The sequence below is a fragment of the Podarcis melisellensis genome (assembly GCF_964234715.1).
Source record: "Podarcis melisellensis genome assembly, chromosome: 3".
Lineage (NCBI taxonomy): Eukaryota > Metazoa > Chordata > Lepidosauria > Squamata > Lacertidae > Podarcis > Podarcis melisellensis.
The window spans coordinates 1,579,794-1,591,953 of NC_138530.1; the positions used below are offsets into that span (position 1 = coordinate 1,579,794).

The 12,160-nt window shown below is 51.5% G+C and overlaps 1 protein-coding gene across 1 annotated transcript; it reads right to left on the minus strand.

Moving 5' to 3' along the window:
• Positions 1-482: 482 nt before the first annotated feature.
• On the minus strand, positions 483-11,833 carry LOC309365772 (uncharacterized protein). Its single transcript, XM_081904232.1, has 7 exons — positions 11,507-11,833; positions 8,078-8,164; positions 6,594-6,692; positions 4,879-4,974; positions 3,967-4,504; positions 2,422-2,628; positions 483-1,672 (listed from the first exon to the last, which is right to left on the minus strand). The coding sequence occupies exons 1-7, from the start codon at positions 11,570-11,572 to the stop codon at positions 1,461-1,463; spliced, it is 1,305 nt and encodes a 434-aa protein (XP_081760358.1). The 5' UTR covers positions 11,573-11,833; the 3' UTR covers positions 483-1,460.
• Between the last annotated feature and the right edge of the window lie 327 nt (positions 11,834-12,160).

The following is a 12,160-nucleotide window of genomic DNA, read 5'->3' on the forward strand; positions in this document are numbered from 1 at the left end:
ATAAATAGCAAAAACAGACCTCGGCGTAACACTCAAAATGGAAGTGTGGCACTCAAAATGGAGCACATTCGGCTTCCAAAAAAAGTTCGCAAACTGGAACACTTACTTCCAGGTTTGCAGTGTTTGGGTTCCAAGTTGTTTGAGTACCAAGTTGTTTGAGAAGGAAGGTACCACTGTATAGAGACAAACAACAAGGTTCACTAAATAAGATTTCACGGTCTCTGCCTGCAAACATGCCGTAACTATAAAGCACATTTCCCGGGAAAATATGCTTTAAATGTATGGCGTGTCCGTAACCCCGGACTCTATTTGCTCTTCCTCAGGCTGAAAAGTCACTCGCAGTTCTGAAAATTATTTTAGGACGCATCGCTGACAATACAAATTTGCAGCACCCATAGGCCCATCTCTCAGGTCTGTGATAAAAAGGGTTGTTCACAGGCTGGATTTTGTAGGGAACAAAAATGCAGTCGGTGGCTTAGTAGCCCAAATTATTAGCTTTATTTCCATATTTCACACTGGGGACACAACAGTTGCTGATACATGTGCATGAGCAGACCCAAATTTGCCTTCTCTGTCTCCAACACCACCCCTGAAGTGTAGCTCAAATTTTACGCCTTCCTCTCAGAGGCTTAGAAAGCCGAAAGACCCCCGTCACCAATGCAAATCCAGCCATGCAAACACATACAAGCAGAAGCCTAGAGAGGGTGCTCAAGTCGCCATCATCAATGCAGCAGCACGTTTAGCAACCGTGACAACCTTCACACAGTTGCATGTGCTCCATGTGTGAAAAGCACATACGCACATGGTCAGACATTTGCAACCGGGCTGCAGATTTTGGATGTCTGGCAGGGAACACAAGTGACCCAAATTTCTCAACCACACCACCGTTGGCACTTGAACCCCAATTGCAATTCTAAAAAAACCCCTGATTTCAAACTTTAAAACTTTGCACTTCTTTCCTGGAGGAACCAGATTCAAGAGCTGTTCCAGCCGTGATTTTGTAATGCAGAGTTCCTGCAAAAAGGCTGGCTTTTAGCTCCCTCCAGGTACCATCACGGCTGGAAGTGGGCCGGTGGGTTTTGGAAACTTGAAGGTGGCACTCTCCCCAGCTGAAGGCAGCCAGTGCTAGGACACCTGCTTGGCCTGTAGAAGGTCCAAGGTAAACGCTCCACTGGCATCTCCAGGTAAGGGGGGGGGAGAGAACCCTGCCAGCCAGTGTAGACAGTGTAGAGTTAGATGGACCCAAGGCTCTGACACTGACAAGACACCTTCTTCCGAGAGCTCTGCACCCGTTACCATGACATCCCAGGGCGAGTGGAGGCAGCCTGGAGGTAGCAAGCCAGGCCAGGCCAGTGCGAAAAATGTGCACTGCAGTGAGCACCCTCATTCCCGGAAAACTCAATTTTGCATGCCCACCGCAGTCAAACACCCTACAGAATTCGGAGCGCCGGATCTGTGGCTCAGCTCCTCCTCTGCTCCTGGATGGCCTTTGCCACGGACGCCACGGCGGCCTCGTTCATCTCGCAGGGGTAGAACCCGTCCTGGATGCTGTAGCAGGCATGCACCGTGCGCACCAGGGCTTCGTGCTGGACCTGCCGCTGGGTGTCCAAGATCTCTTGGGTGCTGCCCTTCGGCTTGTGGTGAAGGACGACCAGGACGGCCTTTCGTATTCCTGGGGTGGGGGGAAATGGAGCAGAAAAATTATCATTATCATTATGTTATATTTATTATTATTATTACAGTGGTACCTCTGGATGCAAACGGGATCCGTTCCGGAGCCCCGTTCGCATCCAGAAATGAACGCAACCCGCGTCCGCGGGTCATGATTTGCTGCTTCTGCGCATGACGTCATTTTGAGCATCTGTGCATGCGCGAGTGGTGAAACCTGGAAGTAACACCCTCTGTTACTTCTGGGTCGCCACAGCGTGAAACCTGAAAATACTTAACCTGAGGTATGACTGCATTAAGAAACCAGGAAGATGGAGTATTTTCTAAAGACTGGAGTCAATTTGTACAGCCATACCTCGGGTTACAGCCGCTTCAGGTTGCGTTTTTTCGGGTTGTGGAGTGTGTTACTTCCGGGTTTCGCTGCTCGTGCATGCGCAGACGGTCAAAATGATGTCACGTGCATACGCAGAAGCGGCGAATCGTGACCCGCAGATTGTGTTCGCTTCTGGATGCAAACGGGCCTCTGAACGGGTCCCATTCGCATCCAGAGGTACCCTGTACCTTTTTAAAGCCCATGACATGAGCCTGTTGCCTGGATCAGGCCAGAGGATGCTCACCTGGTCTAGCATCCCGTTTCCCCAGTGGCCAACCAGATGCCCTTACTGGGATGCTTGCAAAGCTCGCTTGTGAATGCGAACTGTTTGTCCGCGTGGGGCAGAGCGCAGACCTGCTTGCCCAGGAAGAGCTACTCACTGTTCAGCGCCGCCAGGGCACAGAGTGTGTCGCTGCCCACGCGCGAGGAGACAGGGCAGAAGAGGAGGAGGAAGTGGTCAGACTGCTCTTCATAACCCTCCTGCTGGAGGGAGATGCCGAAGCCCACCAGGATCTTGGAGACGTCGTTGACAATGTCCTTCTCGCAGCCTCCCGTCTGCCCAGTGGTCCAGACCTGCACGGGGAAGGCTGGGGAGAGGAGGAAGGGAAGAAGGGAATGGGGAGAGAGAGAGAGAGAGACCCCTTTCAGTTCATGGCTGGAATCCCACCCCTACTTGGCTACAGTATTATTTTTGTTTATTGATTTACAGTGGACGCTCGGGTTGCAAACGTGATCCGTGAGGGATGCACGTTCGCAACCCGCAGCGTTCGCAACCCGCAGCAGCACGCCTGCGCATGTGTGGGTTGTGATTTGGCACTTCTGCACATGCGCAAAGCACGGTTTAGTGCTTCTGTGCATGCGCGACCGCCCAAACCCGGAAGTAACCTGTTCTGGTACTTCCGGGTTTCGGCGAGTGCGTAACCCGAAAAAATGCAACCTGAAGCGGCTGTAACCCGAGGTATGACCATACAAGCTGAGGGTAGCCGATGGGAGTTGTAGTCAAATCATCTTCCCGGCATAATAATAATAATAATAATAATAATAATAATAATAATAATAATATCTGGCTGGGTTTTCCCTGCCACTCTGAGTGGCTCCCAACAGAATATTAAAAGCACGAGAAAACATCAGACATTAAAAACTTCCCTAAACAGGGCTGCTTTCATATGTCTTCTAAAAGTCAAATAGTTGTTTATTTTCTTGGTCATCTGATGGGAGGGTATTCCACTGGGTGGGCGCCACCACCGAGAAGGCCCTCTGCCTGGTTCCCTGTAACTTGGCTTCTCGCAGGGAGGGAACCACCAGAAGGCCCTCATCGCTGGACCTCAGTGTCCGGGCAGAACAATGGGGGTGGAGTCGCTCCTTCAGGTCTACTGGGTCAAGGCCGTTCAGGGCTTTAAAGGTCAGCACCAACACTCTGAATTGTGCTCAGAAACCCACTGGGAGCCAATGCAGGTCTTTCAGGACCGGTGTTATGTGGTCTCGGCAGCCGCTCCCAGTCACCAGTCAAGCTGCCGCATTCTGGATTAGTTGTAGTTTCCGGGTCACCTTCAAAGGTAGCCCCACACATTGCGTGTAGTCCAAGCAGGAGATAACCAGAGCATGTACCACTCTGGCCAGATAGTCCACAGACAGGGAGGGTCTCATCCTGCGTAGCTGGTAGACTGCTGCCCTGGACACAGAATTGACCTGCGCCTCCATGGACAGCTGTGAGTCCAAAATGTCTCCCAGGCCGCGCAGCTGGTCCTTCAGGGGCACAGTTGCCCCATTCAGGACCAGGGAGTCCTCCACACCTGCCTACCCCATCCACCCAAAACAGTACCTCTGTCTTGTCAGGATTCAACCTCAATCTGTCGGTCGCCATCCATCCTCCAACCGCCTCCAGACACTCACCCTCAAAATGGCTGAATTTGGGCTGTGCTTACCTTTGAGTGGGGGAGCTGAACTGGGCCAGGAGGAAGAAGTCCATCTCTGGGGTCCGGGGCTCCTCTGGAGTCTCGCATTCTCTTGACGGAGCCAGTTGTTCTCTTGCACCAGGTGTGACACTCGAATGTCCTTCTCCTCCAGCTCCTGCTGAAGCTCCCCATTCTTTCCTAGTAGCTCGGACACCAGTTTTTCCTGGTCCTCCAACTTCTCCTGGACTTGTTGCTTCTCCTTCAGCAGACGGGACACTTCCTCTTTCTGCTCCTGCAGCTGCCGGTTCACTTCCAGCCTGCGGGCCGTTTGCTCTACCTGGCTGCTCTGAAGCTGCCGATTTCTGTCCTTTAGCTGGAAAACGAGCTCCTCTTGCTCGCTCAGCTGCTGACGGAGCCGCTGGATGGCTTCCAGCAGGTTGGGCTTTGCGGCTGGCAGGCTGCTTCTCAGGGGCTGATCGTTGGCCAACAGCTGGGCAGCGATTCGGACAACCACTTCCTGGGCCTGGAGGAATTGGGAGGCCAAGGGGTGCAAGGAACCCCTCAAAGTCTGCAAAAGAGGGGAGGTCACAGGCTGTCAAGGCAATCTAAGCAGTGAAGTGGGGTGAGCCCAGAGCCTTGTGGGAAACTCCTTGAGCTACATAACAGGCCTTGTAAGAGGAGTCTTGGAGGTGGGACTGACTCCAACTGCACAAAGCTGAGGTTGCTAAACACTTGGGCTGTTGGGGGGCTTTTATTGTTTATGACCAATTAATTAAATGAAAGAGTTTTAATTGGGTTTTGAAAAAGAAGAAAAAGATGCAGTTAACTTTTCTTGTTTTGAATGTCATCGGGCTATTCTTCCTGTACCGCAGAGGGTTGGACTAGAGGCCCCTCAGGGTCTCTTCCAACGCTACAAGACTATGATGGCTCTCAGTTACTTGCCTGCAGCTGTGACTCCAGAGAGACCGCCTCTGTCTGACTCGATGCTCCGTTTGCCGTGGAGCAACTTCCACTCTCTGCTGTGTCTTGAACCTGGTCCTGTGAACAGAGATGATAACAACAACAACACAACTTTTTGTTTATTTATATCCCACTCTCCCCAGCGGAAGCCGGGCTCAGAGCCGCTAACAACAATAAAAGTGACACAGCATTCTAAAATCAATTTGTTCTAAAATCAGTTCAAAATCAAATTAATGGCAACCATTGGGCTAGAGTTCTATGAGGATTACAGAAGGGGGGGTCAGGCTGTGCCTTGGCCAAAGGCCTGGTGGAACAGCTCCGTCTTGCAGGCCCTGCGGAAAGATGTCAAGTCCCGCAGGGCCCTAGTCTCTTGGGACAGAATATTCCACCGGTTCGGGGCCACGGCCGAAAAAGCCCTGGCTCTGGTTGAGGCCAGCCTAACCTCCCTGTGGCCCGGGACTTCCAAGATGTTTTTGTTTGAAGACTGTAAGGTCCTCCGTGGGACATACCAAGAGAGGCCGTCCCATAGGTACGAGGGTCCAAGGCCGTCTAGGGCTTTAAAGGTTCAAACCAGCACCTTAAACCTGATCCTGTACTCCACCGGGAGCCAGTGCAGCTGGTATAGCACCGGGTGAATGTGATCCTGCGGCAAGGACCCCGTAAGGAGTCTCACTGCGACATTCTGCACCTGCTGGAGTTTCTGGGTCAGTCTCAAGGGCAGCCCCACGTAGAGCGAGTTACAATAATGCAGTTTGGAGGTGACCGTTGCATGGATCACGGTGGCTAGGTCAGGGCGAGAGAGGTAAGGAGCCAACTGCTTAGCTTGGCGGAGATGAAAAAATGCCGCCTTTGTAACTGCAATCTGCGCCTCCATGGAAAGGGAGGTGTCGAAGACTACACCCAAACTCTTAACGAACGGTGCTGGCACTAATTGCGCCCCCGCAAGAGATGGGAGTTGCCCCCCCATCCCATATTGTCCTGCCTCAGCCAAAGGACCTCTGTCTTCGAAGGATTTAACTTCAGCCGGCTCCCACATAACCATCCAGCCACAGCTTCCAAACATCTGATCAGTGTGTCTGGGGCCGAGTCAGGATGGCCGTCCATCAACAGATAGAGTTGGGTGTCATCAGCATACTGATGGCAGCCCAACCAAAACTCCGGACAGGTGAGCCCAAACAGGTTCATGCTGCTTTTAAGAGTCTCATCCCTGTTTGCTGAGCTCCAGATCTTATTACTCTCGACCCCCTGGGGCTGTGGGAGCCTCCTAAGATGGTTGGCTGGCACCTTGTATGCCTCTTTCTGGCACTCCTGCAGCCAAGCAGGTGTCAAATGTCTTGCTGTGCTTTCCTTTGAAACCCCTCAGTGAGGCCAAGAACCCCAAGAAGTCTTTCTACCTGGGAAGCCCAGGACCTTGATGCAGGCTTGCACCCCAGGGTGGTCACTTCAGCGCTGCAAAAACAGGGCTTTGACTTCACCCCGGGAGGAACACTCCATTGTCTCTCAAGACAGAGACGGATGCCAGGCACAACCCCTCCATCTTTGATGATTAATATAATCACCACTGCTATCTTATTGGTTTCTCACCTGCCCCTCAGCACGAGGTTCCCACGGCAAATTGCAATGATATAAAAGCACAATATTGGAAAAAATTAATGAACTTCCCATCAGTAGCTTAAGAAGATGACTCTGTTACTTGCCTGCGGCTCTGAGTCCAGAGAGTCTTTTTCTGCCCGACTCGATGTTCGCTTTGACAGTGAACCACTTCTGCTCTCTGCCTCACCTCGCTCCCGGTGCCCCTTAAAAACAGCACAAACAGGCATCGCTGAACTTCATCACCCATGAGCATTGGCCATGCTGTCCAGGGCTGATGGGAGTTATAGCGTGAGACGCCGGGAGAGCGCCAGGTTGTACTATACTATTGCATCGGGTAATAATAATAATAATAATAATAATAATAATTAATAATAATTTATTTATACCCCACCCATCTGGCCGGGCTTCCCCAGCCGCTCTGGGCAGCTTTCAACAAAATATTAAAATACAGTAATGCATCAAACATTAAAAAGCTTCCCTAAACAGGGCTGCCTTCAGATGTCTTCTAAAAGTCTGGTAGTTGTTGTTCTCTTTGACATCTGGTGGGAGGGCATTCCACAGGGCGGGCACCACCACCGAGAAGGCCCCCTGCCTGGTTCCCTGTAACTTGGTTTCTCGCAGCAAAGGAACCACTAGAAGACCCTCGGAGCTGGACCTCAGTGTCCGGGCTGGACCATGGGGGTGGAGACGCTCCTTCAGGTATACAGGACCAAGGATGTTTAGGGCTTTAAAGGTCAACACCAACACTTTGAATTGTGCCCAGAAACGTCCTGGAAGCCAATGAAGGTCTTTCAGGACCGGTGTCATGTGGTCCCGGCAGCCGCTCCCAGTCACCAGTCTAGCTGCCGAGTTCTGGATTAGTTGTAGTTTCCGGGTCAACTTCAAAGGTAGCCCCACGTAGAGCGCATTGCAGTAGTCCAAGCGGGAGATAACCAGAGCATGCACCACTCTGGCGAGACAGTCTGTGGGCAGGGAGGGTCTCATCCTGCGTACCAGACAGAGCTGCCTTCCTGCCCTGGACTCCGTTTCCCCCACATGTAACAGCAGAATAATAATAGTAACAATGACCAGTAATAGCAGCAAAGCTGCTCACATTTTGTTGGGAGTTTTTGCTGTTTTTACTGATATTGACTTTTTGTATCTTTATTTTTAGGTGGAAATTGTTCAGTTTGGCTATGTAGTTTTTAAAGTGTTTTATTTTTATGACTTCTTTGCTTTGTTTGCAATTATGTAAATCTTTTCATTTGGTAAGCCGCCTTGAGCATTGTTTTAACTCTGGAAAGGCGGCATACAAAGAAAAAATGATGATGATGATGACATTCCTGCGTTGCAGTGGGGCTGGACTAGATGCCCCTTTGAGGTCCCTTCCAACTTTGCAATCCTGCGATTCCAAGGAGGCAAGTGACATGAGGAATAATAGAATTGTAGCCTTGGATGGGACCCTCGGGTCATCTAGTCCAACCCCTAAAAGGCAGGAATCTCAACTCAAGCATCCACGACAGCGAAGCAGCCCAAAGACCCCCACTGAGGGGGTGCCTGGAAGTTAAAACCAGCCCCGGGGTTTCCTGGCGTTGATTTTAGGACTTGCCTGCATCTCTGACTGTGGAGGGTTGGTTTTCGTCTGGCTTGAGGTTCCTCCCATTGGTGAAGAATAGCGGCTGTTCGATTTCGAAGGCTGTAGAGACGGGAAGAAGCCTCATAAAAGCAGAACGAACATAAAGCAAGCAAGAGAGAAGACCAGCCTCACTAAGGAGACAATAGCCACGCACTGGGAACGCTGCCTTGGAAGAGTCGAAGAGAACCGCCAGAAGGCCCTCGGCGCTGGACCTCAGTGTCTGGATAGAACGATGGGGGTGGAGACACTCCTTCAGGTATAATGGACCGAGGCCATTTAGGGCTTTCAAGGTCAGCACCAACACTTTGAATTGTGCTCGGAAACGTACTGGGAGCCAATGTAGGTCTTTCTGACCGGTGTTATGTGGTCTCAGTGGCTTGTCCCAGTCCCCAGTCTAGCTGCCGCATTATGGATTAGTTGTAGTTTCCAGGTCACTTTCAAAGGTAGCCCCACATAGAGCGTATGGCAGTAGTCCAAGCGAGAGATAACCTGAGCATGCACCATTCTGGCGAGACAGTCTGTGGGCAGGGAGGGTCTCATCCTGCGTACCAGATGAAGCTGCCTTCCTGCCCTGGGCTTCGTTTCCCCGACATGCAACAGCAGAATAATAATAGCAATAATGACCAGTAATAGCAGCAAAGCTTCTCACATTGTTCCCCAGATTATGAGTCTATCGCTCTTAACCACTACACCACACTGGCTCTCAGTGGAATTGGAAGAGTTGGACATGACTAAATGCCCAAACAACAAGGGCCAGGAAGAGAGTTCACAAGGAGATGGTAAATACTATCTTTCCTTGCCTGTCCTTCCTTTCCTGCTTGCTGCCTGCTTATGACCTCTGGGGTTTGCTAAATGCATTCCTCCTTGATTCCTGTTTTATTTACCCAAAATGTAAAGGTAAAGGGACCCCTGACTGTTAGGTCCAGTCGTGGCCGACTCTGGGTTTGCGGCGCTCATCTCGCTTTACTGGCCGAGGGAGCCGGCGTCCAGCATGACACCAGAGCAGCGCACGGAAACGCTGTTTACCTTCCCGCCGGAGCGGTACCTATTTATCTACTTGTACTTTGACGTGCTTTCGAACTGTAAGGTGGCAGGAGCAGGGACCGAGCAACAGGAGCTCACCCCGTCGCGGGGATTCGAACCGCCGACCTTCTGATTGGCAAGTCCTAGGCTCTGTGGTTTAACCCACAGCACCACCCAAAATGTATGCATGCTCAAATTAGCTCTTTGTAGTTTTAACTTTGTCCCCACATGGTGATTTTTTTGAAATGCTCAGAGGAAATCTGATTGGTTCTGACAAGGGCTTTTGTTAATAAAAGGGACCTGGGCCAGGGTGTGGCAGATTATTATTGGCACTTCCTCCCAGAGTCTTGCTGGCCAAACTTTGTGTGTATTTTATTAATCAGGATCCAATCCTTCCTTTGCCTTTCGAACGCAACACACAGCGAGGCCAAGAACCCCAAGAAGTCTTGCCAACTGGGAAGCCCAGGAGCTTGATGGAGGCTTGCACCCCAGGGTGGTCACTTCGGCGCTGCGAACACAGTGCTTTGTCTTCACCCCCGGAGGCACACTCCATTGTCTCTCAAGACAGAGACTGATGCCAGTAACAACCCCTCCATCTTTGATGATTAATATAATCACCATTGCTATCTTATTGGTTTCTCACCTGCCCTTCAGCACGAGGTTCCCACAGCAAATTGCAATGATATAAAAGCACAATATTGGAAAAGAATTAATGAACCTCCCATCAGCAGCTTAAGAAGATGACTCTGTTACTTGCCTGCAGCTCTGAGTCCAGAGAGCCTTTTTCTGCCCGACTCAATGTTTGCTTTGACGGTGAACCACCTCTGCTCTCTGCCTCACCTTGCTCCCAGCGCTGCGAACACAGAGAGTGCCCCTTAAAAACAGCACAAACAGGCATCGCTGAACTTCATCACCCATGAGCACTGGCCATGCTGTCCAGGGCTGATGGGAGTTATAGCGTGAGACGCCGGGAGGGAGCTTGCAAAACTATAATTCCTGGCACCCCCCTAGATTTGGGCCTAGGTTTTATTTTATTTTTTAAAATCATTTTTATTGAATGGTTTTATGTTACAAAAAACAATGCAACCATATTACCACTAAATATAATTAAGAAATAAAAATTACATACATCAATATTTCGTTTGTTATTTACTGTCTTATTTCCTCCCAAACATCCCATACAAAAACACACATATGTGCAGACACCCACACACCCAAAATGATAATAATAAAAGTAAGTATTTTCCCCCCTTTCATCTTCCAAAATCTTTTCTTCAACTTTGACTTCCTGTCGAGTCCCTTTGCATATATTTTATCTTACAATCGAATGTGCGCAAAACAATAAACCTTTCTATACAAATTTTCCAATGCATTCTGAAGACATAATAAATCCTCACTTGTTGTCCGCCTCCTTTTAGTTCTTTTACCACTCGAATGCTAGCACGGAGTCAAAACTATTATTGTATTTCTGAATGTATCTTCTGTAACCATCCCATTTTGGCCTGGGTTTCAAGGTGTGTGATAGGTAAAGGTAAAGGGACCCCTGACCATTAGGTCCAGTCATGGCTGACTCTGGGGTTGCGGCGCTCATCTCGCTTTACTGGCCGAGGGAGCCGGCGTACAGCTTCCGGGTCATGTGGCCAGCATGGCAAACCAGAGCAGCGCACGGAAACGCCGTTTACGCGGTACCTACTTATCTACTTGCACTGTGTGCTTTCGAACTGCTAGGTTGGCAGGAGCTGGGACTGAACAACGGGAGCTCACCTGGTTGCAGGGATTCAAACCGCCGACCTTCTGATCAGCAAGTCCTAGGCAAGTCCACAGCGCCACCCATGTCCCACATACCCAAATGTGCTCTTAAGGCAGGATTTGTGAGCACAGGGACAATGGCGAGGTTTTCCCTATTTCCATCCAAACAATGGGAGCTCACCACATCTCGGAGATTCGAACTGCCAACCTTCTGATTGACAAGTCCTAGGCTCTGTGGTTTAACCCACAGCGCCACCCGCGTCCCAATCAAGACGTGTGATGCTGGGGCCAAAATGGTTCTCCCCATTTTATGTCCAAGACAGCCCTGCAAGGTGAGTGAGGTGTTCCCCTTTACCTGAGACACACCCACACCCGGTGCTAAGCGAGCGGCTCCCTTTCACTTTCTCTTTCTTCCTAGCCGCTTTCACTTCCCAAGAAGGGGGCGAGGACTTTGCTTTGGTTCAGGAACGCCCCCCCCGGGGGTCCCATCAGCAGCAAAGGAAGCTTTTGCCCCCCCCCAATTTCTGCATGGGGTGGGGCTCTCTGCACGGGAGGAGAGGCGTCTCTCCTGATGCCGCCGCCGAGCATGTGCAGAGTGCCTCGCCCATCTCTCGCCTCCCTCCATCTCACCGGGCTATGGGATGCCTGTCGGCGGAGCTTCTCTGCCTTGCTCTGGTCTTCCCACCTCCCGGACATAACTCGGTGGGGTTGGATCCGGCGCTCAGTCGATCCTCGACCCTGTCTGCTCCGCAGCGCCCAGGGCCCCGATCCTCGGAAAGAGCCGCGCCCTCCGGGCTGGATCTCTCCTCTGGCCGCCCAAGGTCCGAGGAGTTAACCTGCGGAACGCGCTGCAGGGGGAATTGGAAGCCGGCTTCTCCCAGGCTGGGACCCCCGCGTAGCGGCTCTCCCTCCGGGATTTGGGGTGCTGGGACCCCCCGGGTGGAAGCACACGCCGCTCTCCACCCAACACCACGGCCTTGAGCGCGCACGGCTGCGCGCACCGCGGAAAAGGAAAGCGAAAGTCCCGCGGAGGAAGATCCGCCGCAGCTGGTCTCTTTCGCCGCCCCCTAGAGGTCACTCGCCCCATAGATCCATCATTCCCCTTCCTTTGCTGGCTTTGCGCTTTGGATAAATTCTGGTGCCTGGGAGCAGGACCTTGAAGAGCCAGGCAGAGATCCCGGGCCAGGTGGATAATGTGCGCCCCCCCATCACACCATGGGCCCAGGTAATCTGCCCCCCGCCGCCGGGAAAAGGCATTTTTATTCCAAACGGACCTGGTAGCTT